Source organism: Larimichthys crocea, chromosome II, assembly GCF_000972845.2.
Source record: "Larimichthys crocea isolate SSNF chromosome II, L_crocea_2.0, whole genome shotgun sequence".
Lineage (NCBI taxonomy): Eukaryota > Metazoa > Chordata > Actinopteri > Sciaenidae > Larimichthys > Larimichthys crocea.
Genome location: NC_040012.1, coordinates 11,179,725 through 11,206,382, shown reverse-complemented (window position 1 = coordinate 11,206,382; position 26,658 = coordinate 11,179,725). Strand labels below are relative to the sequence as shown.

At 40.9% G+C, this 26,658-nt stretch overlaps 3 protein-coding genes across 18 annotated transcripts in view; 2 read left to right on the top strand and 1 right to left on the bottom strand.

The window, feature by feature from the left end:
- obscnb (obscurin, cytoskeletal calmodulin and titin-interacting RhoGEF b) overlaps window positions 1-15,558 on the top strand; it is a 51,335-nt gene extending 35,777 nt beyond the window's left edge. For all 13 annotated transcript variants that reach the window (XM_027290557.1, XM_027290567.1, XM_027290563.1 and 10 more), the window contains 32 exons: window positions 151-426; window positions 531-803; window positions 888-1,178; window positions 1,369-1,398; window positions 1,510-2,856; window positions 2,952-3,233; window positions 3,321-3,402; window positions 3,522-3,643; window positions 3,751-3,948; window positions 4,068-4,100; window positions 4,202-4,300; window positions 4,408-4,629; window positions 4,775-4,808; window positions 4,920-4,972; window positions 5,093-5,191; window positions 6,485-6,541; window positions 7,295-7,434; window positions 7,537-7,737; window positions 7,849-7,925; window positions 8,012-8,182; window positions 8,302-8,461; window positions 9,198-9,314; window positions 9,410-9,574; window positions 9,679-9,837; window positions 9,945-10,122; window positions 10,224-10,337; window positions 10,488-10,655; window positions 10,801-10,903; window positions 11,008-11,137; window positions 11,363-11,456; window positions 11,648-11,690; window positions 12,122-15,558. In XM_027290557.1, the coding sequence (XP_027146358.1) occupies window positions 151-426; window positions 531-803; window positions 888-1,178; window positions 1,369-1,398; window positions 1,510-2,856; window positions 2,952-3,233; window positions 3,321-3,402; window positions 3,522-3,643; window positions 3,751-3,948; window positions 4,068-4,100; window positions 4,202-4,300; window positions 4,408-4,629; window positions 4,775-4,808; window positions 4,920-4,972; window positions 5,093-5,191; window positions 6,485-6,541; window positions 7,295-7,434; window positions 7,537-7,737; window positions 7,849-7,925; window positions 8,012-8,182; window positions 8,302-8,461; window positions 9,198-9,314; window positions 9,410-9,574; window positions 9,679-9,837; window positions 9,945-10,122; window positions 10,224-10,337; window positions 10,488-10,655; window positions 10,801-10,903; window positions 11,008-11,137; window positions 11,363-11,456; window positions 11,648-11,690; window positions 12,122-13,238 (6,635 nt within the window). In that variant the 3' untranslated portion in view covers window positions 13,239-15,558. The remainder of the gene's footprint in view (window positions 1-150; window positions 427-530; window positions 804-887; window positions 1,179-1,368; window positions 1,399-1,509; window positions 2,857-2,951; window positions 3,234-3,320; window positions 3,403-3,521; window positions 3,644-3,750; window positions 3,949-4,067; window positions 4,101-4,201; window positions 4,301-4,407; window positions 4,630-4,774; window positions 4,809-4,919; window positions 4,973-5,092; window positions 5,192-6,484; window positions 6,542-7,294; window positions 7,435-7,536; window positions 7,738-7,848; window positions 7,926-8,011; window positions 8,183-8,301; window positions 8,462-9,197; window positions 9,315-9,409; window positions 9,575-9,678; window positions 9,838-9,944; window positions 10,123-10,223; window positions 10,338-10,487; window positions 10,656-10,800; window positions 10,904-11,007; window positions 11,138-11,362; window positions 11,457-11,647; window positions 11,691-12,121) is intronic.
- Window positions 15,543-22,895, bottom strand: guk1a (guanylate kinase 1a). 4 transcript variants are annotated; one of them, XM_027290693.1, is made up of 9 exons: window positions 22,881-22,895; window positions 22,600-22,763; window positions 21,474-21,602; window positions 18,088-18,201; window positions 17,331-17,372; window positions 16,989-17,224; window positions 16,731-16,815; window positions 16,565-16,650; window positions 15,543-15,612 (listed from the first exon to the last, which is right to left on the bottom strand). In XM_027290693.1, the coding sequence occupies exons 3-9, from the start codon at window positions 21,505-21,507 to the stop codon at window positions 15,574-15,576; spliced, it is 636 nt and encodes a 211-aa protein (XP_027146494.1). In that variant the 5' UTR covers window positions 21,508-21,602; window positions 22,600-22,763; window positions 22,881-22,895; the 3' UTR covers window positions 15,543-15,573. The 4 variants fall into 4 exon arrangements, with proteins under 4 accessions (XP_027146494.1, XP_027146489.1, XP_019128764.1 ...); XM_027290688.1 differs by lacking the exon at window positions 22,881-22,895 and having other exon boundaries at window positions 22,600-22,850; XM_019273219.2 differs by lacking the exons at window positions 21,474-21,602; window positions 22,881-22,895 and having other exon boundaries at window positions 22,600-22,848.
- ciih1orf35 (chromosome II C1orf35 homolog) lies at window positions 21,609-26,501 on the top strand. The gene is made up of 8 exons (XM_010729197.3): window positions 21,609-22,437; window positions 23,540-23,690; window positions 23,780-23,825; window positions 24,047-24,129; window positions 24,485-24,557; window positions 24,698-24,777; window positions 24,930-25,055; window positions 25,634-26,501. The coding sequence occupies exons 1-8, from the start codon at window positions 22,341-22,343 to the stop codon at window positions 25,887-25,889; spliced, it is 912 nt and encodes a 303-aa protein (XP_010727499.2). The 5' UTR covers window positions 21,609-22,340; the 3' UTR covers window positions 25,890-26,501.
- Window positions 26,502-26,658: the final 157 nt, after the last annotated feature.

Genomic DNA, 26,658 nt, shown 5'->3' with positions numbered 1-26,658 from the left:
GTCTCCTCTGCTCCTTCATATGGGGCCAAATAAACTGATCAGTTGCTGATCGTCACAAATTTCGTGCTGTTTGACTTTAACATTACGGCCTTCTTAAAATCTTTTTTGTTTGTGCTCTCTCTTTCTTCATTTTTCTTTTGTATTCAACAGCCAAACCCATTGACATTGTCCAGGGCCTGGAGAATATAGAGACCTTTGATGGAGGCGAAGCGTTGTTTGAGTGCGCCCTGTCTCGTCCTGAGGGCAAAGATTTCCGCTGGCTTCTTGACGGAAAACCAGTGAAGGAATCCCCCAATGCTGAGATTGTGACATTTGAGAGTGGTCGTCGTCATCTGCTTCTCTTGAAAGAGCTACGTATGAAAGACAGTTGCACAGTGACTTTCAAAGCTGGCACAGCATCCACATCTGCCCAGCTCTCTGTCAAAGGTGAGTCATCCGAATGAGGCCACAATTTGAAACTGTCAATCGTAACTATCTTGCCTGAATTATGCAACTTTTACATTTTCATTCTGTGGATTTTCTCTCGTAAGGCTGGCAGCTGGACGTTGTGAAGGGTCTGGAGGACAAGGTGGCTGCAGTGGGACAGAAGGTTGAGTTTTGTGTTGAGCTCACCGAGCCTGTCCCTGCAGCAGAAGTAGCCTGGTATGCTAATGGAGTTGAGATCAAGTCCAGTGACCTCTGGGGTATGAGGGTGGACGGCTGTTCATATCGCCTTGTCCTGAGACAGGCACCTCTTTTGCCACAGCAGGAAATTACATTTGCTGCAAGAGATGCTCTCTCTTTGGCCAAACTCACCATCATCAGTAAGTGTGACATTGCAGTCTATGTAGTTGATGATTATTCTTCGAAAAAATCATCTAACTCCTGTTTCTTTTCGATCTCAACAGCTGTACCTGATCCTCCAGAGGACCCTGAGGTCCTCAGTAAGACTAAACAGTCTGTCAGCCTCTCTTGGTTCACTCCTCTACACGATGGAGGGAGTCCCATTCTGGGCTACAGGGTGGAGATGCGTCTGGTAGACAGTGCCCTCTGGCTCCCATGTCATTCTGAACTTGTGTGCAACACAGAGTTTCTGGTTGAAAATCTTACCCCAGGGAGTGCCTACAGGTTTAGAGTGGCAGCCATCAACAGCGCTGGGACTGGAGAGCCTGTTGAGTTGCCTCAGACTGTGCAGCTTGGTGAGTGGATGTGTGGTTTAGTTGCTGTGAGTTGCTGAGATCAAAAACAGAAAGTACTTTATAGTGGCTTTATAGTAAAGCATCATTGTGCTATTATTATTTAAAACTATTACATTTTTGGTGTCATATAAACAGCTTTTTTTTTAAACTGCTATGCAATGTGTGTGTTTGTTTTATCATTGTTACACAGAGGCAGCCCCACAGCCACTTATTAGCCCAGGTGAGACTTTGTGTTTGTGTGTTGTTTGTTGTCTTGATTTTTTTGGTATTTATCCTGCAAGTTCCTTTTTAAAGCAACATAGCAACATTGAAAATTTCTTTGTGGTTATAGATAAAGTGGCGAAACAGGTAGAGAGTGAGATACTGGGGCAGCCCAGTCTGCCTCCAGAAGCTGCCGAAGAAGGTGATCTCCATGACCTGTGGGAGGAATCAGCCAAGAAGCGACGCATGAGTCGAGAGCCCACTCTGGATTCCATCTCTGAACAACCTGAAGAGGACAAAAAAGGTGATAAAAATAAATCGGAACAGAAGGTGCAGAAGGAGTCAGAGAAAGTGGAAATAAAATCAACAGAGAAGGAGCAGGGCATTGTGGCTAAGAAGCAGACAGAGTCCAAGTTGTACACCAGCTCCGAGGATGAGTCTGGATCTGGGGCCCCATCACTTGTGTCCTACCTCAAGAAGAGCAGTAAGACTACTGTCACAGCCACCACCAACGAGGCAGAGGCTATGACCACTGAGAGGTTCTTTAAACATTTCCAGATGGCAGAGGAGAGAACAGTGCAGCAGACTGTAGTGCAAACAACCACAGTTCAGCAGACGGATAAAAAACAGGAGGCAACAGAGGAGACTGAAATCATAGAGATCAGTAAAGAAGATGAGCCTGAGCTCAGAGAGGCTGCTATTAAGATTCAAGCTGCCTTCAAGGGCTACAAAGCCCGCAAAGACATGCGCCCTGTCTTTAAAGAGACCTTCAAAGACCAGACCAAAGAACCTAATGGCACCATACATCTAGAATGTATGGCGGAAGGTAAACCTGATAAGGTGCGGTGGCTGAAGGATGGAGAACCACTGATGGATGGCAAGCACCACCATATCGATATCTACAATGACGGTACTTGCTCACTGGTCATCACTGCCATCACCACAAAGGATACCGGTGTTTACACATGCGAGGTCACCAACAAGTTTGGAGTGTCTTCTCACAGTGGTAAGGTCACAGTGGGAACGGTGAGAGAATCATCTGGGCGACGACCGCTGACGGTGGGCTACAGCGCCGACAGCGAAGCTGAGAGCTCCTCAGGCAGCGAGATGGACGAGTCACTGAGGCAGGCAAGCAGACGTCTCCGGCGCCTGCTGCGCACACGTCTCCCGCCAGATGTCGAGGAAGAACCATTCATCAGCGCAGATGAAGGAGACCTGCGTGCCCCAGATCCTCACTCGTACCGGGAGGATGACGATTACATCTACATTCGCTTTGACTCACGGACAGAGGCTGAGGTTGCCTCTAAGAGGTTCCAGGAGATGTTTACAGTCCATGGGGTTCCTGTGGAGACCACCATCTTGGATGCAGAGCATCTCAAAGTGGAGCTGCGAATTAAAAAGATGGGCTACACGCAAGATGGCACACGGACCCCCACACAAGATAGACAGCATTCTGCATTGGTGGCTGGATCCCTGGGTAAGTAACGTATGAGATTAAACACTTTTAAAATCATCAATATTCTGATACAAATATCTCTCAAATTCAACCTTTTTGATTCTTTTGTTTACCAGCTGCGCCAGTCTTCTTGACAGAACTACAAAGTCAGGATGTTCCAGACGGTTATCCAGTCAGCTTTGACTGTGTCGTGATTGGCAAGCCCCCTCCCACCGTTCGCTGGTATAAAGATGGCAAACTGCTGGAGGAGAATGACCATTACATGATCAACGAAGACCAGGAGGGCTGCCACCAACTCATCATTACCACTGTGCTGCCCACTGACATGGGTGTTTATCGTTGCACGGCTGAAAACAGCAGCGGCATCGCAGCCACTAAGGCTGAACTCAGGGTTGACGGTGAGCATTACAATCACACACTGAGACATACATTGTCCCTGATTTCACTGATCACCACATAATCCTGTACATCATCTTTTTCATCAGTGTCTTGCAGCTCAGATTATGACACTGCTGCTGATGCCACTGAGACATCTTCCTATATCAGTGCCAAGGGCTACATGTCTAGGTGAATATACAATATACAAATATATACAAAGGCAAAAAAATATATTTAGATAAATATTTCTATTATGTATGTTTATATTAGTGAAAACTGAATTCTTGAGGTCTTCTCTTCTTCTACAGGGAAACTGAGACGTTTGAGTCTGTAGCTGAAGATGATCAACTACCACAAGTTGTGGAGGAGCTTCATGATGTTCATGTCAGTCCAGGTTCACCTCTTGCTAAGATGCAGCTCAAAGTAAAGGGTAAGTTTATAAACCAATATTAGTTGGTTTATCTGAGGCAACAGACACACAGTTGTCTATGACTAAAGTTTTTTTGTCGCTGTTCTGAAATACCCTTTGTCTTCCAGGCTTCCCCAAACCCAGAGTATACTGGTTCAAAGATGGCCACCCTGTGCGATCTTCAGATAGGATTGTGCTGAAAGCAGAGAGAGATGTCCATTGCTTGGAGATCCTGAAGGTAAAGAGAGAGGACATGGGGGAGTACTCCGCCTACATCAGCAATGCGGCTGGTTCTGCTTACTCCTCTGCCCGACTGATGGTCCTGAGTATGTATCAAATCCCTGAATAGCTGCCTACTCTAAAAGAGCATGAGATTGTGTAATTTAAATTTCTTTGAGATCAGTTAAGATGTTTATTGGTAACATTGCACTGTGTTTTGTAACAGGTCCAGGAGAGATTATGCCTCAAGATAAAAGAGGTAGTTTGGCATTTATCCTACAAATCTTTCACGTGTGCAACTTATTTTGTAAGAGTATATAATAAGTGACTGTGCTTTTGATTTACATCATATTTTCACAGACCCCAAGGAGCCCCTGGTGCCACCCCGCTTCCTTGAAAGGTTCAGCAACAGGAAGGTGAAACAAGGAGCCAGCATCACTCTGTCTGTCAAAGTAGAAGGTTCGTTTGCTTTGCTGTGTGATCGTTGTAACATCCTTTACCACGAATCATTTAAGTGTGTTACATATTCTGTTAAAAACTCTTAATACTCCCCTTTATGCTTCTAGGGTCTCCCACTCCTATGGTCTCCTGGCTAAAGGAGGAGTCGAAGGTGGAAGATGTGCTGTGGATCAAGCCTGATACCAAGGGATACAAAATAGCAAGCTCGGGGCGCCAGCACAGCCTCATCTTGATGGATGTGGGCACAGAATACACTGGAGCCTACACCTGTATTGCAACAAACAGAGCAGGACAGTCCATCTGCACTGCTCACCTCGAGGTCGATGAGAGTAAGAAAGTCATCTAAGCACTTAATATAGAAAATATATTGACCTTTGAGTGTATTCAGAAACTCTAACTAGGTTGCAAAGTTCTTACCACCTTAGTTTGTCTCCAGGATTTGATTGTAATTGTACATGTGGTCCCCTTTCCCAGCACCACAACCAAAGAAAGAGACCAAACCCTCAGAGTAAGTTTTTTTTCTTTTCTGGAGATTGTATATACAGAATGGCATGTGCATACAGTACATATTGAATACATGTAAATACTGTATGTGTAAAATAAAAACACTTTTCCTCAGGGTTCTTGGAATTACAGTTAGTCCTCCAGAAGAAGAGGCTAGTACAAAAAAAGGTGAGACATATCATCGTATATATTATAGTAATATTGCTTGTATTTTACAGTAACATAAATCATTTGTAGTGATAAATACTGCAATATTTATGATTCACTTTCATCTCCGTGTGCCTTTAGAGGGTAAACTGCCCTACCTAGGTGAAGTGGGTACAGAAGAATTCCTCATGAAACTCACCTCCCAGATCACTGAAATGGTATCAGCAAAGTTTACACAAGGTAAGTGTATGTTACGGACCATTCTGTCTGTGCAATTACATATGCAGTTATTGGTCTTACAGTTGTCAGTACTTTCTATCAGAAATAATGAGCAATGCTAGAATATGTCCAGGGTGATTAGAAAGCAAAATGTACATGATTTTCTGGTCTCCTTTGTGGTACAGGGAATCAAACCCCCCCAATTATACCTTCCAAAGAACAAAATATATCAAACAAAGTTGACACAGTGCGCAGCTCATAACTGCATGATAATTCACTGCGGTGTTGGAAGTGTATCCATCATCACATAAAGCAGCTTGTTCACACAAGGCTCCCCTCAGAACATCCAATATCAACAATAATGTGTGTATTTTAGGCTGTGACGGGAGGTTATAAGTGGGTGCAAAAACTGCCTTTTTGTCTTTGGAAGAATATGTCCAGGGGGAATAAAAAAAAAGATGGATTAACACTAAAAAGACTAAAAGGAGTTAATTCAGTTTTAATGGTTTCTACAAACCAAGCTTAAAGTAACATAATTAGGCTAATTAAAAAAAAAATGGATGGAAAAATAAATGGATTACAATAATTAGGTGTTCAAATTTATATCCAGTACAATAGTAGATTTAGCTCAGAATATGAAAAAAGGTGGGAAAAGCTGTGGGACATAAACGGTAAACATTCAGTCTGCATGTCAAACTAATATCCAGCACTGGATATCTTTGAGTGTTGAGGTGGGATGAAGAATGACAGATTGTTTTATTCAGTGTGAAACAATCAATTCTGTCACCATCATACAAGCAGCAAGCTAACTATGACCAGATAACATCCTGTCAGTAGTTTATTGTTATCTGTTGTTCATGCCTTTACTAAATTATACTTATTAGTTTTCTGATACTGCATTAAAAAAAAATAAAGAATGGCTTTGCCAGTTATTAATGCTAAAGATGCACAAGGTATACAAATAATCCACATATAATGTTGATTACACTGCTTGTTTTGTTACATGCCAGTCAGGTTTGGTTGAATTTTAGTGAATTCAATTGGATTATTCAAGAATTAAAGTGTTGTTTTGTGAATGCTTTAACACTTCACTTCTTTAATAAGAATTCACTTTCCTATAGATTTTAAATGACACCAAACCTGACAAAGGAGCGTCCCTCCCCTGCTTGTTGTTCAGCACGTGTTGCTTTATATTATATGACTTAAAACCCTTTCGTTGTTTCCTACAGACGTCATTTCTTTACCACTTTTACATCCAACAGTTTAGCAACCCAACCAATTAAATGTTTATCCAATCATTAATTTGTTATTCAGACAGCTTACAGAATCACGAAGTGCTCCAGTGGATGAAATCTTGGCCCAAAGCTACCAGTATGTATCCCAAGTGCATCAGCTTCACAATTAATATACATTTTTCCATTTTTTGTAGCATTGGCAGATGACTTGTGGAGACAATTTTCCTTTTACATACAGAGAAAAAAAAGTATTATTTTTTAAGGTCACAACAGTTCCATCTTGTCAAAACATCTTTTTCCTTTTCATGCTGTCTGTACCCCTTCATACCTCCTTATGCATCATTAATTAATCAAGTCTTTTCTACATTGACTTTGAAATCACTATGAAGTCTCACTAACTTTTAGCTGGAATACATGCTCACTGACACATGTATGTAGAAATGTAGACATGTATGTGGACAGCTCAGATCAGTGTTGTGTAGTCTGTACTGTAGCTTTTTCTTGCATGTTGTCACAATACTAACACAGTCATAGCAAAAGATACACCGGGGTAATGATTTCCATGCTTCAAGGAACATTACCAAGTAAATAAAGCACCGGTAGATACCAGCAGAGCTCAGGTCAGTTACTCCTTGAAATGTGACTTTGAGCTGACTGGTCCTGCCTCATCCGAGCTCTGACAAACTGAGTGGAGTGGGTACTAATATCTGCCTCCAAATACAAGACAAAAACTGATTTCATTTCATCAAAGTACAGTATGATAATCCCTTCCTTTGCCGAAACATTGTCTTTGTGATAACATAACATTATTTTAATGGTACATGGTCTAGTTCTTTGGACTACTGACAGGTCTTCCTCTGATTTCCTCCCTCCAATCTTGCTGCCCCAGCTTCATTACGTGTACCAGGTGTTGACAGTGACGACGAGACCAAGACCCCTTCTGCATCACCTCATCACGGTCGCTCTCGTCCTCCCTCCCTTATTGCTGACTCCTCCTCTGAGTCTGATGAGGGGGATGCCAGAGGAGAGGTAGCCAGATTTAACTAATTCAGACTGCTAAAGCCTCATGTTAGCTTCACATAGATGTTTGAATAGATTTTGTGAAATCATGTGTTCTTCATATTTTCACAGATGTTTGACATCTATGTTGCAACGGCTGACTACAACCCCACCATAGCGAGCAAAGAATCCATCTCTCTTAAAGAGGGACAGTACGTTGAGGTTTTGGATTCAGCTCATCCACTCAAATGGTTAGTCCGGACCAAACCCACCAAAACTACACCATCCCGCCAAGGCTGGGTCTCACCTGCCTACCTGGACAAGAAACTCAAAGTATGTCTTAAAACTGAAGCTGCTGATCCACCAACATCTAAACTGTTATCACCAGTATTAATGAATTCTCTGGATGAACATCTTAAATAGTTCAATTGTGTATTCTTCTAGCTCTCTGCTGATACGGGTGACCTCCCAGAGACAAGTGTAGAGGAGGTGTCTGAGGGTGAATACAAGAGGAAATTATTGTAAGTAATGACCATCAACACCCTCCAAACAAATTCTGGAACTTAAGGATGTATCATAACTAATAACTAATATTTCATGTCCGTAGCCAACTGATCCAGGACCTGATTAATGGTGAATCAGAGTTTGTAAAAGAGGTAGAGTTCTTTACCTCCCATCACATGAAGCATGCCGACAGCCCCGATGTACCGCCTGATGTCAGCAGCCAGAAGGACGCCATATTCAGGAACATCGATGACATCAAGTCCTTCCATAGCAAGTGAGCTCACCTCTTGATGACTTTTAAAAAAAAAGAAAGTAAATATGTGTTTCTGTCATAAAAGACACTGAGAAAGGTTCACGGTAAGATTCAGTGCATGCATTTAATATTTATTTTAGGGCATTCCTCCCGAAGTTGAGCGACTGTGACACAGACGATGACGTAGCCATGTGCTTCCTGAAGAACAAGGAGGGCTTTGAGAAGTACCTCCAGTATCTTGTTGGTCAGGGTCAGGCTGAATCTGCTGTCAGCGACAAGACTGTCCACCGCTTCTTCAAGGTAACACCAGATCTGTTGTTGCTGGTGGGTTTTGTTTGTTTTGCCAGCCTAATTTATTCAGTATCTTACTGCTATGTACTATTACTTTCTGTATTTGCTACCTTGCTTAAACTTGTCATTAGGGTAGTGATGTGTCGGTCGCGAACGATCCGGTTCTAAGAGCTCTGGTTCTCTGAAATGAACGACAGTGCCTCACTGTCTCCTCTCCCTGACACTCTCGCTGGTGCCATGCCTAATTAGGTCTTTATTTTTATACTTTATAATTTATTTTGTGGCATTTTTTCAAGGTTGAGTGTGTTTGTAAAATAAAGCCATAAAGGATAAACATTTGATGTCACGTATGTATTTTACATTAGTAATTCATTTTTTCAGGCAGTTTTGCATTATTTTGGTAAATTAATTAAATAGTTAATAAGTTTTATTTATATAGCACATTTTTACACAGCATGCACTGACCAAAGTGCTTTACAATGTCAAAAATAAAATAAAACATTTAAAAATAGAAAATTATAAAATTATAATAATAACAATAATAATAATAATAATAATAATAATAATAATAATAATAATAATAATTAATAAAATGTAAGGGAGCCGTTTGGGAGCTCCTTATAGTAAGCAAAGCCAAAAGAACCGGCTCTCCAAAAAGAGCCGAAATTCCCATCACTACATTAGAGTGACTGCGGAAGGACTCATCACCAATATAATTACTGAATTTTCCTTCATTACCTTGTAGGAGTACACAGAGAAAGTGCAAGCCAGTGCAGATCCTGCAGATCCCCCTGTACGCAGCATCAACGCCAGCCTCCAACAACCACTGGATAGGATTCAGAAGTACAAGGCCATCCTCAAGGTGACAGCTTTGACCTACAAGTATGCATGAACTCTGAGGAATACATCGCTTGAATCATGTCTAAGGTATTAAAATCTCCTCTCCAAAATCTGCAGGAGCTCATTCGAAACAAGGCAAGAAACGGCCAGAACTGCTGCCTACTGGAAGAAGCGTATGCCATGGTGTCTGCGCTCCCTCAGCGCTCTGAGAATACACACCATGTCTCCATGATCGAGAACTATCCTGCTACGCTGGAAGTATTAGGAGAGCCAATTAGACAGGTGGGTGCATTTACTGCGGCATTCCGGTAATCATAGGTGTGAATTTCTGTTTGTTTGATTGTTTATGTATGTTTCTTTTATTTATGTTTTGCTTTTAAAACCAGGGACCCTTCCAAGTGTGGGAAGGGGCTCCAGGAATTAGGTCGTCCACTAGAGGTCACCACCGCCACGTCTTCCTGTTTAAGAACTACTGCATAATCTGCAAACCCAAGAGAGACAGCAACACTGACACACAAACATATGTCTTTAAGAACATGATGAAGGCAAGGCTTTAATATTTTTCTTCTGTTTAATATTTCCTTCTTTACTGTCATCTTTCCTGATCAGCAGCCTAAATGGTGTTTTCTGTATCTTTTCATCCCTGTTGCAGCTGAATAACATTGATGTGAATGAGACAGTGGAGGGTGACGACCGTGCCTTTGAGATCTGGCATGAACGTGAGGACTCTGTGAGGAAATACACCTTGCAGGCCCGAACTGTTACCATCAAGAACTCGTGGCTGAGAGACTTCAGAGAACTGCAGCAGCGATACAGCATGCCTGCATGGAGTGAGTGGAACAAACACACACACGCTTTTACCACTCAGAATCTATTTTAATATTCTCACACTACTTTCAAACATAACCTTTAATGATTCATCGTTTTTCAGGTCCTCCTGACTTTGATGAAATTCTCGCAAACTGCACAGCAGAATTGGGACAGACTGTTAAGCTGGCCTGCAAAGCCACTGGAGTACCCAAACCAACAGTCACTTGGTACAAGGGTACGTCATCTGCAACATGTTTATTTCAGCTATTTGCTCTATTAGACAATAGACTAATGGGGAGTAATGGTACAATGCCACAGACTAACATCTGTATACGAACAGCACCTGAGACCAAATGTGTTGCATTGTTTTACTTGTTGGATGTAGACGGACGTGCTGTGGAGGCAGATCCTCATCACATCATTATCGAGGACCCTGATGGTTCCTGCACGCTGATCTTGGATAACATGACAGCAGATGATTCTGGCCAGTACATGTGCTTTGCCACAAGCTCAGCTGGGAATGCCAGCACTCTTGGCAAGATCACTGTTCAGGGTAAGTGCCATACAGTGTGATAGTGTCACTTATACTTAATGCAATATGGAAAAAAAGTAGCTGACATTTAAAGTCTTTTGGGGATTATGTAATAGTTTTTTAAAGCACAGGCTGTTTAAACATATTTTTGACATATTTCTCGTAGTGCCTCCTCGTTTTGTGAATAAAATGAGGAATGCTGTATTTGTTGCTGGTGAAGACACTCAGTTCACTTGCGTCATACAGAGCGCTCCCACCCCCAAGATCAGGTACGCACACATCGATGAAATTTAAAACATATTAACTCCGTTCAGTTTCCCGGTGTGTTAACTCTTCCTCTTCCTCTGGCTTTGTGTTCCTGTTCATGCTCAAGGTGGTTTAAAGATGGCCGGCTGCTGACTGATCAGGAAAAGTATCAGACCTACAGTGAGCTCCGTAGTGGGGTTGTGGTGTTGGTAATCAAAAACCTGACAGAGAGAGACCTGGGACACTATGAGTGTGAGGTTGGTTGACAATAAAGACACTTGAATCACAACTTTTCTTATCGTGAATTTAAACAGACATAAAGGAGGGAGCCAAAAACATTGCCCGTGGGCAGAAATTCAATACAAATCTCAATCATTTTAATTTGATGTTATAATTGTGTTTGCACCCAAGAGTCCAAGTCATTTGATATCAATTAGCAATAACCTCTAACACTCTAAAAATATATTCTCTGCTTTTTCCAGCTGTCCAACCGTCTGGGCACTGCCAAGTGTGCTGCTGATTTAGTTCCAGCCTCTGCTTTGGCTCGCACTGGTGAGCAGGCCATCACAATTGAAGGTATGAACACTGAACACGATAAAAAATTACAAAAAAGAGACGCTAAGCCTTATAATAATGCTTTTAATCGAGTTTTAATGATGCATAATCAGTTAATGCAGCTCATAATCTCCAACATTTCCAACTCTAGCTTTCAGGCTAATCCTCTTATTTTGTCTATTACATGTAATTTATTCTGTTTCTTCCCTTAGTGACTGAGCAGGAGACTAGAATACCAAAGAAAACCATCATCATGTAAGTGTGAAGAAGCTGAAATGATCCTTGTGCCTGAAGCATGTCTGACCTGGTTGACTGGTAGACAATCCCTCTGTGCATTACATGTTTTTGTAACTGCAGCTTTAATCTAACCGTGAGATCATTTGTCAGTGCCAGGATTTGTTTTAGGATGGATTTCCTCTGTAGTTTGGCCACTAAAAGATAAAAAGGACTTAAGGGCAATGTGAAGCTCTTTCGTGTGTGTGTCTGGGGCCCCATGTATGCATTGGTGTGTACTATTTAAAGCCTGAGTGCAAAGGATTCTATCACAAGTATGACGAAAGGATGGGCTGTCTTCACCAGGGTGTTGTCTTCTTTAACCGACGGCTTCAGCTCACACAGCTTTTGTATTTGAGTCCAGCACGTCTTACTGCAGATCTAATAATGTCTGTGCTGTCTTTTTATGCCAGTGAGGAAACTATAACCACTGTGGTGAAGAATCCACGCATGAGGAGGCACAGGTCCCCCGGCTTAACACTTACAGGAGCCCACCGCTCAGAGACCTCCACCCCAGAGCCGCCCACAGCCAGGCCGAGGAGGATGCCCACTCCAAGAAAGACCATCCCGACCCTCTATGTTACTGAACCCGCGGGCGCTGAAGCCAGGACCACAGAGAGCAAACCCAGGTGGATTGAGGTAGAGGAGGTCATCGAGTATAAGGTCAATAAATCCCCCAGGCTGCCCAGGAGAAGAGGCTTCTCACCGGCAGGGTCTGATCGTGCAGGAACTCCCTCCAGAGCCAAAAGGTCTCCACCGGAAAACCCAAACGCTAACAATTCCAACAACAAGCTGGTAGAGCAGGCCCAGCTGCAGGGAGACGTCAGCAGCCAGCCGCTCCCCTGGGAGGAAGAGGAGGGTAATGTCGCCTCCGGTTCTGTCTCTGGAATCACCGCAGAGCCACATGAGCTCTCATCTGTCCTTACTCCAGCTGGAGAGGACAGCGACGACCTGGATGATCAACAAACTGTCATCTTTGAGCCCGATGATGACGACGATGATCACAACTCAATCAGAAAGCAGGAGCCTCAGATTCTGACGCAAGGAGGCCGCGTCCTAACCCTCGAAGACTTGGAGGACTACGTCCCAGAAGAAGGAGAAACCTACGGCTCCTCCAACGCTCACAGCGCTGTTGCAGAAAAGCCCTGTGAGATCTCCGTGCTGCAGAGGGAGATCGGTGGGTCCACAGTGGGACAGCCGGTACTTCTCAACGTGGGGCATCCTGAGGTGGTCCCCAGGCAGAGGAGCAGTTTCTTCAGTCGCTTCAGGGACCATCTCTCCAGCAGCCTTTTCTCATCTGCTGTCCCCCACGCAAGTGGAGCCCGATCCAGGACAGAAAGGCACGTTCCAATCCAAGTGAGCCACGCGAAGCTGGAAGTGAAGCCGTCGTACTGTTCAGAGGTGCAGAGAGTCAAGGGTGGGCCGCAGAGCTTTAAAACCAAAGTGTCAACTCAAACCTATGGCTACACATCAGTAGGCAACCCGGTCACTCTTCAGATCAGTGATAACGTTTATCAGAGCCAGCAGTAAGAAACGATTTTAATTTGGTACCACAAATCCTCTTAGTCTTAAATGGGGACATTTTTACTTACATGACGAATGAGACATATCCTAACCTGAAGTATATTTACTGCATTTGACAAACCATTCCATTTTGAAGCTGCCCATTAGAGAACAGGCTCATCCTCTTGAGCCTTTTTCTTGACAAATGGTCTCTTTGGACTAGGCGAGTTGGAAAAGATGGAAGTAGATTTAACTTTGTCACTATAAATCAGACCCAAACTGCTGTGTTACGAGTGCTTTATGACACACTCAGTGTGTCGTACAATGTACACAGTGGGCAGAAATGAATAAATTAAGGTTTTCGCACGAAATCATGAACCTTGACCCACCAATATTAACTGATTTAACCATTAGTGGAGACGTGCTAAATACATTTGACGGTATATTTAGCTTGATATATTTTACTTTTGTACCTTTCAAGAGATGTTGCCTTTTGCACTTGTGCAGTGCCTTACGATTCCTGGAGCAGCAAATGTTGGGAGTTAATGACTGTTAATGAAGTCATGTCTACATGTTTCTACTTCAGTATTTCTATAACTTCTTCATTTGAATATGCAACACTGATTATGTAAAATGAACAAGACATTGCTGACTGTTGTGGTAAATCGAAGATGTGCAGCCAAGTAAGAGTCAGTTTGGCAAAGTCAGACCTGTTTGACATCAGGTCTCTGCATTTGACTGCATTTATGTCATTTATTATTGTGAAACAGACAAATCTACTACTGTTACAGACAGCTCAGACTGTTAATGCAGTGCAATTACCTGTCAAGTCACAGGATATCGCAGGGATATGCATATGCAAGTGATAGATATTTAGAAGAGTGACTGCATGTATTTGCTTTTCCAAAGCAGATGTGTTCTTCCAGAGTAACCAGAGCTGTAATGTTGTATTTGACTGCGAGTAAACTTTAATGCAAAGTACCTGAGCTCAGAGAGTTTACTACCTGTTTGAAATGTGAGATTACAGAAATCCAGAATAAGTTTGGTGGTGTTTGTGTTGTTTTTCAGGATCTTTTAGTCGGTTGAAAAAGATCATGTTATGTATTAATTTTAAAGCACTAACCAATTGTAATTGCTTGTACTGTACATGTGTAGTTTTTGGAAACATGTTTGAGTACTCTGTGTTCAACCAGAATTAAATAAATGTACTGCAAATAATAGATATGGTCAGATTCTTTCACAGCACACATACAAATAATGAAATTAATAATTCTTTTTTACAGTATTGTAACATTTATTTAAGTTAAGAGATAACATAGTTGTACTGCTGGATGTTTAATGGAATACATAAAGATATTTTCCACAACAAGCACATCTTAATAAGAGGTGGTTAAATGTTAAAACAGAAGACTGCATGCGTCTCAATGAGTGCGATGTAACCTTTAATTACTGTATACACACTTCAAAATGTAAAACTTTTAACAGTGGTGGGGAGAAAAACAAATTACAGATGGGTCATAAATATCAGTCTCAGTTTTCAAGTAAAAGGAGATTTGTGTGCTTGGTTCTAAGCAATATAACGTGCCATTTAATTTTCCTTTAAAGTTGAAATCCTCTCCTTTAGTTGAGAATCAAAACAGTCCACTCAATGACACTTTACTATACAGGTGAAGCTGCAACTTGAGACAGTATAAAAGTTTTACAAAATTACAACTGTAAAATAAATTGTTCTGTTATAACCCCCCAAAAAATAAAAAAAGCTATATTCTTATTTATTTTTCTAAGCAACATTTCCTACCTCTACCACAGGATTTAATCCTGCTGAAACACAACAATATTTATAGTTAACCAGAAAAACAAACTTTAATGGAGATAGCACATTCTGTTCTCTAACGTAACTCACCGCCGCTAACCAATATATCAATAAAAGCTGGTTACACCCTCGAAATACCAGTTTGATCCACACGATGGAACAAGTTATGTTACTCCATGTTCGTATTAGGTGCCGAGGACAAAGCGGTTTGTGTTCAGTAAACTGCCTCCGACAGGACGTCCTGTACACAGGTTACATATCAAGTAAGCATTAATGGAGTATCCTAAAAATAGAAATATGGAAAGCGCTTCCTGTCAGTAAAAAAAAAAAAAAATGTTCCACTTTACAGCACGTTGCCATTTGGTGATAACTACTTCTAAACACCTTGTAAAACCTACATATTCATGTGACTGCTGAGGGATGTCTGAGGTTCACAGACCACCATCTGAGGGAATGTTCACGGCTGGAATGGAGGTCTGCGGTTTTGGTGAGGAGTGGCTGGATGTGTCTTAAAAAAAAAAAAAAAAAAAAAAAGGATGCTGCTGTCTCCTACGAAGACATGTTGATTTTCTTGACCTTATTAATTTCCTAGAAAGGAAAGAAAATATAAGAAAATATGAAACAAGTAGGTAATGTTGAGCAGGAAATACAAATATACAACATAACTTCTGTTAAACAGCGCCCCCTGTGGTCACAAGTGGTAATTACATGTGGATTTATCTTGTCAGTTACTTCATGTTTAAGTGTGACATGCTAAAATTAACTGTAACAGGAGCTCGAGGAGTAAAGTCATACAAGCTGGCGACTTATTAACATTAGTTACCAGCGATATCTATATCTGGATCTGAAGTTCGCTCACATTAGCTACAGTAAGCTGCTGGTCATACCAGACCAAGAAGAGCTGCAGGCAAAAACCACAGAACGTATTAAAACTTAGCATGTTTATTAAGAATGGATCATCCATTCATTAAGCACCACCACTCTTAAACACTGTCGCAATGTGTGTCAAACTTTCCTATCGCGCAGCACATATGAAGTTTACAACCATGAGGACTGATGCACCTGGCTATTTAATTTCAGGTGGACAAAAGCACGCCACTCAATTTTAGTAGGCGACGGTCGACTTTAAGCACTTTTGGACAGGCCATACAAGGCCAAAATAATCCTTAATAAACATTTTTTTTTTCTACTTGTATGTTAACCCCACAAAATAAAGTAATTAACAAATGATAGGCTAACTTTTGATTACCTGGAGGCAATCCTGGGTTACTACTGTAACCTGACATGGTAACATTAGAGCAGAAAAACAAGGTTGAACACATTCCTGACATTTTAACACTTAATTAGCTTTGGAAAGTCTTTAGAGGTCGCTCAACCCCACGTGGGTACGGCTTGTCAGACCGGCTGTGCTTAGTTATGGTTGCTAAACCGTTACTGGAATTGTTATATCCAGGAGGGATTTAGTGGACTGTCAATTCAACTTTCCATCTTTAATTAAAGGATTATATTTTGACTGTAACGTTGAGAGCTCGTAACTCACCTCAAGAAGGGCATGTTTTAACTGCCCGTAAGCGTCCTCCAAGTTATCGTTGACAATTACAGCATCAAATATATCCGGTTCTTTACCTAGAAGAAGATACAATTATGTTCTGAGTTTTTAAAAGTTTATGCGCCTACATTTTTGCCAGCAAACAATAAATACTCACTAAACTCCATATCCACTTTGGCTGCGTTTAAACGCTTCTGGAGGTTCTCCTCGGATTCTGTTTTTCTGTCTCTTAAACGTTTTTCCTGTGATGATACAAACAGGAGGAAGTCAAAACAAGAGAGCATCCAAAACCTGTATGACCAGGTCTGTATGGTACAATGAAAACTAAACGTCACACCCAGGTCATATCAGATGGAAAAACACAAACCTCTAGACAATGGACAGTGTATCAATTCACACTTCCTTGTGTACATACCAGGATTTCCATGGATGGCGGTTGGATAGAGATGTAGATGGGATTGAGGTCTGTCGTTTTGATGTTCCTCACACCCTGCATGTCGATGTCAAGTATACAGATGAGGTTCTTGGCCTGGACGTCTTGCACAGCGGCTTTACTCGTCCCGTACATGTTCCCAGAAAACTCTGCGTTCTCAATGAAATCACCGTTGTCAATTCCTCTCTGCATCACCTCCCGTGTGACATAATGATAATCTGAAACCCAAAAAAAAGAATACAGAATACAGATAGAGTTACAACACTGCTGCCTCAAAGAATGTGATTCATGGTCATGCTGGTAGAAAGAAGAGGCTCGTTGTACCTTTGCCATTCTCTTCTCCAGGTCGAGGATTTCTTGTTGTATCTGAGGGTAGATAAGACATCAGAAGAGATGAAAGGCTGTACTTTATTTTAATCTAGAGCTGAAATATTTAATTAATTTTCATACATCGATTTTAGGGCTTCAACTAACTATCATTTTATTTGTTTAGCAGTGTCCTGTTTACTTTTTTAAAAAATTTTTATTAATCGCTTGGTCTATAAAATGATCAACCCTACTAAGTTTTTATTGAAACTAGCAGTCCAAAGTGCAACAGTATTCCATTTTATAATCTTATAAAGCAATAAAACAGCAAAATCTCATATGACAGGGAGAAACAAGAGGATGTTCATATTTTTTAATGTATAAGGACCTATTTGCTGCTTTTCTCTGTTTTAGATCACCCACTTTATGGATCAATTGATTAATTAAGAAAATAATATAAATTATCATAAGTTACAGCTGTATTTGAGTATTTAAAAACTGCATTTGTTTGTACGAGTGACACAAACTTGATGACCTACAGGTTTGACAATGCTCATCAATAACAGGAATCACAATTTGTCAGAACGCTACCAAAGTTAAAGAGGAGCAGCGTGTAAGATTTGGTGTCATCTAGCAGTGCTGTGGTATCTGAAAGTCCCAATTCTGGGCTATTGTAGAAACACCCACAGCATCTGGAAATATAAGAGGCTTGTAAATAAAGCCTCATAATTCTCACTCACTGAACCTTTAACGTTTGACGCTCTGGCACACTTACGGGAGACGCTAAAGCCAAAGACACTGTCGTATTCCTTCATGAGTTTCTTCAGCAGAGTGCTCTTCCCTGCCCCCGATGGGCCGCTAAGCACCACAGGCCTGGGTCCAGCCATAGCTGAGAGAAAGACGGAGACGGAGAGGAGGGTTTAGTAAAGAAAACAAGAGGGCGAGGTTGGAGGGAACACATCATCTCCACTGGAATCTCAAGGCATGAGTCACAGTAGGACCAAATCTGTCCGTGCACACACATATTTAGAGTAGAGTATACAGAGTTAAAAAAAAAAAAAAAAAATACAGTGAGCTAACACGTTCAGACAAGCATTGCTCCGGTGGGATTAACATGATAAAATGATAAGCCAGCAGTTTTTGAATCAAATGATGTGGATAAAACATCTCCCACAAGAGCAGAGGCAAGCAACGGGTTGGCAAGCCGTAAGGTTACCATAGTGCTGTCGAGGAGCAATTACTCACTAATTGGAGAGCCCTAGTCTGCTTGTGATGGCAGAAAGGAAGAGAACAGCTAAGAAATACAAGAAACACGGGAGCAAAGACAGTTTTTAAATAGAGATGTGGGCTCATATTCAAATAAACAACTACTTAAAACCCCCTTTATGTAAATTAGGCATCCATTTAAATCACAGAGACACATACAAGCATAGTACTACTACTGATATCTACTTCAACATCTTACCTACCTCCACATAACGTTTCCTTCATTACCAGTTTTTAGAGAATAAAGTGTTATAGAACAAAGTTATGTTTCTAATGTTCCTCCTTACCTTTCCTGAAAACACACAGAGCTCGAGCAAACAGGAACTGTGAGTAAACAGAGAGGGTGCCACCGTGTGCAAATGTAGGAGGGAGGAGGTAAAACAGAGAGGGCAGGGCCACTTTTACACAGTCCATCCAAGATAAAAATAGATTTAAAATGTCCAAAGGCTGAAATAACTCCCTATTGTTCCATGTTTATATGATATTTTCCATGGGTGAAGAAAAAAATGCAGTCTAACTGGAAGTCAGCTGGTTTTATCTAACATCTCTGAGCATTGTTTATTTGCAAAGTGAAACCAGCTATAGCTGTGCTACTGAGCTGCTAATAGAAGTACAGTGAAAAGCTGATATCAGTCATAATTACTGGTTTCGGACTTACATCGATGTCAGGTATCAGACAGATTGATAATCAGTCCAAAAATGAGGTATTCCATAAGACATCAGGACAAATTACAAATAAAAAAAATAAATCTATATACTGCTCTATTCCATCTTAGTAATCTAGTAAAACTGTGCCTCAAGACTCTTTTTATAGCCAAGAATAACACCACAGCCTTCTTGTCTCCAGGCAAACCACAAACAGTGAGGTCTTTCCAGGTGCAAATGACAAGAAGCATTCTCTATCACCTCTTGAATGCTTCCTGTGAACGCTAACAAGGCTAATTAAAGGCACAGGAGAATCCAGTGAAGAAACATTTTTAGAAGATTTTTTTTCATCATTCTGTTTGGGCAACCTGCAGCAGCCTCCTGTCACCATGTGGAAACAATTAGGGCTGCAGCAAATGATCATGTTCACTGTGGATTTCTGTTTCAATTAACGGCCCAATAAAACATCAAAATGAAAAATGTCCCAGAGCCAAAGAGGACCACTTCATCTTGCTTTTGTCATCCCAAAGATATTTAATTTACAATATTAAATAACAGAACATTACATGCTTATTTACACCTCAGAGAAGCTGCAACCAGATAAAAATGTTGCTTGATAAATTACCTAAAATTGACTAATTCATATGTCCATGATTTTCATGGAGTGCTTATTATTCACTAAGTGTACTCATTAGTAAAAACAAATTTAAATAAAGTGTCAGAAGTTCGCTGCTTCAAAGATTTAGAAAGACGGTCTCCTAAACAATGACAATTAGTACTGGAACATTGATCAATCCTGATTCTTAGCATTGTTGGAAATAATAGCATCTATTTACAGGTTACAACTTGTCAGACTAAATACTAAATACTCTTTTAATTAATCATTTTGGGCAACAGATAACTATGAATGATGATTCATAAAACAAACAACACAATAAAACAACAAATTGACGGATTTTTAATGAAACTGTTGTTAGCTGCAGGCCTGTGTGAAACATTATCAACGCCAAAGCGAAAGTACAAGAACAATCAGCTGTTCCAGGTCTTGGCTGAGGAAGTAAACTTTTCTTAAAGTAGGTTAATATTTAACTAGCTGACAAAAGCTTTTGACATTTGCAGCTACACACAATTGAAACGCCTACACAAGAGTCGACTATTCGTTCTTGACATTGAGCCGCCTGACAGGAAATGAGAGACTTGAGTTTACAATCAGAGACTTATTGGAAGCTGCACTGCGCTTAACTTTAACCATGTGCAGTACACCACACGTGATTGATATTTGCTAGAAGCAAAGATTTAAATCATGTGAGGTCGATACAGACTGCGGGGTGGAACAATAAATCGATGAGTCAATTAGGGTTATTGATTAATAGAAATAACAGCTGACAGATTAGTTAGCTGTGAGAATAAACATTTGTTGCAGCCATGAAAAATACAACATGTAAAGTAGCAGTAGTATTTCTTCTGTTGTCAGGTCAGTTTCCCCTGAATAAAAAGATGATTTGGACCATAGTGTGGACACATTTTCAACCAACTCTCATCCTTATTTCAGCTCAACTTAATTTGTCAATCCAAATATATCACAGACAAAATGCAGAGTAGCACTTTCCATGTTTTATTATTGCAGAGTGAGTGTCACAAGTGTTTGCAATCTGGTGCCATAATTATCTAACAGCTAAAGCTCAGGCGTTGCAAAGTGTACTTTGACTGACTGAACAGGAGCGATAACGTAGCCCTTAAACCTGAAGTAAATGCAAAGTAGACTACAGATTTCATGAAGGAAATATGAGTCTGATGAGCAGGATTTATGCATAACTTTATAATTACATGTAAACAAAAAAAAAAATCAGCAGGAGTGAATGTTTTAAATAAATTATACAACTCATTACAGGTCATAATGAGCATATGTGGGTGCTCTGATTTATCTTCATATACAGTGGCTGATACAATGATTGTTTTAAAGGCTTAGAAGTACAACAATCATCACTGATGGCTCCAATCTACAAGAAATTAATAGATACTGTTGGTGGCATTAAAACTGCTGCACAGCAATAGGAAAAAAAGCATACAACACTGTGTTACAGCAATAACGTTGCATCAGCTAAAAACAACCAACAACCTTCTGCAACAGAAACAATCACAACCCTACCACCCTGCTGGGAATGAATGGCACTTATTAGCTGCAATAAGATGGCACGTGATTTAAAAAATAACAACAGAAACAAAAAGGACAAATCTCCTCCTTCCTACCTGACAATAGCCTGGAAAAATATCTCATGTACATCGGGAGTTTTGCGGGTCAGTCTGCGGAGGCTTTGCTCCTTCCTCCGCTCTGTGCTCAGAGAGCCATTAAGGAAACTTACGCTGCCTGCGTCATCACTGCGGGCCAAAACATCAACACGTTACGTTCGCGAGCGTCGACAATGCGCGCGACAAAAACACAGAAACGTGGAGTTTTTTTTTTTAATGAACATTAGCCAAAAAAAGAGAGGAGGCGACACACACGCAGCTCGTTTTAAATATATATGTGTGTGACAGGCTGGTAGCTGGAGCTTCTTCCTTAACAGATTATACTTTATTACTAAAGTTTTTTTAGGCCTCAAAGTGCCGTTAGCGTTGTAGCATAGCCTACAAAACAGCTGCTCCTCTGTCGCTTTGTGGAAATAAACAGTCAAACTAGTGAGCGGGTTTAGTCGCAGTAGTCAAAGTAAACACCACCATAGACACTATCAGGGAACACGTTGTTACGATCAGCACAGGGAACTTAAACACTCCGCGGATGACTGAAAGCTGAAGGCCTGCTGCTCTTGTGCTAACGGCTATCGAAGCGAGCTAACGGACACTGAAGCGAGCTAACGGCTATCGAAGCGAGCTAACGGCTACCGAAGCGAGCTAACGGCTACCGAAGCGAGCTAACTGCTACTGAAGCGACTTAACGGCTACCGAAGCGAGCTAACGGTTACTGAGGCGAGCTAAGGGCTACCGAAGCGACTTAACGGCTACCGAAGCGAGCTAACGGTTACCGAAGCGACTTAACGGCTACCGAAGCGAGCTAACGGCTACCGACGCGAGCTAACTGCCACTGAAGCGACTGACTCTTTTTCTCTGGCGTAAAAGATGTTTGGTTCTTCGAGATCTGGAGGGGTCAGGGGGGGACAGGACCAGTTCAACTGGGATGACGTGAAAGGAGATAAACACAGAGAAAACTATCTCGGTAAGTCTTCAAAAGTTAGCAGCTAAGTTACCGTTATCGGCGCTGAGTAGAGACATTGCTAATAGCTGTTAGCTGGCTTGCAACCACCAGAGCAAGACTTGTTTTTTAAACACTTAAACTACACACTGTGGCTTCGGCGCCTCGCTTGTTTCTTTCCCATACCTTTTGTTATCGAGTCCCTCATCGCACCGTGTCTGGGCTGTGTCCCGTTGTCCTCTCCTCAAAGAGCAGGTCCTGCTGTTCAGTGCTCCCCACGCGCTGGGCAGACACACGTAGCCACTCCGATGTCAACATGTCAGCATGCGCTGACTACGTAGCGTCCACAGCTGTTACATAAAATAAATAAACTAGAATAAACAACGCGAACAAATGTCATTATTTTTTGGGGGGACGTGACGTCTCCTAAACACGTGGTATGAGTTCATTAAAAAAGTTTTCGTCACCTCAACAGCAGCACAGTTTTTCTTTTAAAACATGGAGAACTCAGCAGGTGACCAATCTGATCAGATTAGGTTTTTTTTTTCATAATGACAGATCATTGCCCAAAATCTATTTCAATCACGTGTTATGAGTTTAATTTCAGTGAGTTTGGACAGTCAAGTGATTGTCTACAGACACCAACATCATTATAGAGCTGCAATAATTAATAAACCTACCAAAAAAAGAGAGAGGTGGCTGTTTTGACTTTCTTTAAAAACAATTTCAAGCAAAAATGTTTCTCAAATCTAAAAAAAAAAAAAAAAAGTTTAAATATCTTAGCACAGGGTCAACGAAACAATGAAATGTGTTGGACAAGAGGAACTGGTCAGCTCAGCATAAGAGCAGTAAACAGGGTCACAGTACTTTACAGAAGAATAAAATACAATGCTATAAAATTGTAGGTAAAAAGCAACAACATAGGAATACAAAATAAAAATGTACTAAAATATAGAATATACCAATATAGAATATAAGCAAGTGTGAAAGTGTTCTAATACATATAAACAGGCTTTGAAGTGAGCTGTATAAATAGACATGACATACTATATATGCACAGGTATTGGATATTGCACATACTTCTTACACATACACTTACTTCTCAACTCTTCTGTCTTGTGTTCAGGGAACTCTTTGATGGCCCCAGTAGGACGATGGCAAAAAGGCAAAGATCTGACATGGTACGCAAGAGATAAAAAAGGCAGCAGACCTCTGACCAAAGAAGAAGAACTTGCCGCCGTGAAGGCTGCAGAGCACGAAGCACTAATGGCTGCCCTGTATGTATAACTAACTTCCTGTAAAAGAAATATTTGATAAGTGTTGTCCAGTAAATGTAATCAATTTATCTTTTCCATTCGCCATCTAGAGGGCACAAGAATATAAAGAGGCAACCCACCGGTCTGACCAAAGAGGTATGTCACTTTGTTTAGTCTTGTTTATGAACTCAAAAACGTATGAACATTTCTTCTTAAAGAAAAACAATAGTTATACTCCCAAAGCGTATTAATGTGGTGATTTTCTCTGAGTGTATTGTATTGTGCTGTTGTTTGTGTTTATGCTGGAAAATATAATAAAAAACTTTTTTTTTTAATGATGATTGATGATGATTGAATGATTTCAATTTTCATAACAGGACCTTGCAGATGTTTGCAGGAGGGAAGAGGCTGATGGCGAAGAGAGAAATGTGGACCGTGTCTCAGGCTTGGGAAGCTCCAGGTGATTTTCTTTTTTCTTAAGGAACATTGTCAACTTTTGGAAATGTAAAATAAAAATAATCCTGTACTGAATATACATAATTTACATGTGAGAATATACAAAAATCTACATGGAAAGTCCCAATCACAAAATCAGAACATGCTAACATTAACAACTGCTATATTTGGTGTTTTTTAAGGTCATACTGTAACGTTTGTAAGATTATCTTGTTTCATTTAGAACAAACTGCCTTTCACTCATTCTATTTTTGTTCTGTTAAGTACTTGAAATGTCCCTCTTGACATCTAGGTCAAGAGAGCCTTTCTTAATGCTCTGTGATTGTCAAGTGTTTATAAATGAGTGTTTCCATCTACAGTGTAGGGTCAAGGAAAATGGTGCTGTCCCAAAAGGAAAAGGAGGCAGCTAAAATAGGATTGCCTGTTTTCACAGTAAGTTTTTGTTTTCTCCTCCAAATGTCGCTGAACTGTTACAGACTCTGTAAGACTGATAATGTGCAAAGGTGACTTTAGAGGTTATTTCATTGAATCTACAACTCGATGCAAAGATAAATGAAATGCTTTCTTCACAGCACCACAAAACAGAGGCTCGTTCCGAAACCCTAACAACAAAGACATCTCAGAGTGAAGAAAAAGGGGATGTGGAACAACGGTGAGTTTGCATTTTGTTACCAACTAAGATATCTACTATTTCAGACAAAACAAAGATGACATAAACCACTACTGGACAAAATGTGACCCTGTATCCAGTTTTCCTATTTCCTAATAATAATCTTTGCATCTACCTTTTTTCTGACTCTGTAGACACGAGAGCAAAAAGAAAAAGAAAGAAAAAAAGAGCAAAAAGGAGAAAAAGAAGAAGGAAAAAAAGAAGAAAAGACAAAGACGAGACTCGTCATCATCATCAGAGTCAGATGACGACAGAAAGAGGTTTGTTAATGTCTATCAGGAATACATATTTGGAAGAACATCTCTGTTTCCAAGCCAGATTAATTATCACAAGAGTCCTAGAGGTTGCATTAATTAGTTATTTGTATTTAAATTGATTTAAATGTTACTCATGTTACTGTGTCCACCTCCTATTTTAGCCGAAGTTATAAATATACAGGCTTGCTATGAAACAAAAGCTTTCCTCTGTCAGCACTAGAGGGCACCAAGGCACTGTCCCAACCACAGCATGTTGAAGTATTACCTTCTTTAACTTAGTGTTCATCACAAGAACTCAGACACAATCTGTAAATCAGGTGTATATGAGAGTACCAGATTGAGTAATTTAAGTGCTTCAATCATTTGTAATTATTATATAATTTGTGCTGATTAGATGTGACAACATATTGTATGATTGTATGGCAGTGTGCAGAATGTTGTTAAATGTACAGAAATGTGTCCACACAGTAGCCAGTTATCAGCTGTCATCTAGCAGCGTCTTGTCCCCCAGCCTCACAACACCTTTACTCGATCCACCGCGACCCAGTCATGAATTGTTTGTTTCCTTTTTTACTCTTCAGGCAGAGAAAGGACCACCATCATCATAATCCATCATACCATAGTCAGAGTGGAGCCAGACCCCGTGACAGCCATTCAAGGGGGGGTGCAAAGGCCGAGCGACAGCCCTCCTACCCCCATCACCGGCAGCAGCGACATGACACAGACTCCTCTGATGGGGGGTCTCCTGTCCCCCGTAACCCTGTCAGCCACAAGACGGCCCCTGCTGGTGCCACACAAAGCCACAGGCGGCGCCACGACACAGACTCGGACGACTAATGTCCTCCCCACCCCACCCCCAATTCAAAGACTTATAACACAGACAGAACGCTCTACAGCAGCTTGACTGCCCCTGAAGACCTCATTTACCCTGAACGGCCAAACGGACCGTGGATGGAGGCGGCTCGACGTGTCTAACAGGCCTTGTGTTTTAACTTCTTTACCCAGTATGTTGGTCAGTTGGGATACTCTGTGATTTTGAATAATTTTTTTTTCATTCATATTTTCTGTATTGTCACACATTCTGATCTGTTTTTATCTCAATAATTAAAGTTACAGTGTGTAGGATTTTGTGGCATCTAGCGGCAAGGTTGCGGATTGCGACCAGCTCAGTACTGCTTGCTTCACCTTCCCCTGTTGAAGCACGTAAAACCTACAGTGGCCATGAAAGGCCCTATCTAGAGCCAGAGTTTGGTAGAAATGTGGGAGAGGCTCATTCTAAGCTAATAAAAACACGACTGAATAATGAATTATGAACATTTAATTTAATTTCTACCAATAGAGCCTCCTAAATGTTACACACTGGACATTTTAAAATATGCAGGATAAAACATTTCGCCCTGGTGGATGTTAATGTTTGGGAAATCTTCAGTAAAAGATCTTAAAATCTGATACAGATTGAATTGTCATTCTTGATAGAAACATATCAAGTATCATCTTGCAGTATTTTTTTAGCATTTAGCACACTACAGCTGTCTCTTGGAAAAATAAGTCTACATTTTGAAGTCAAGCGCCTTTCTTGAGTTTTTTCCAAGATGCTCCTCAATAC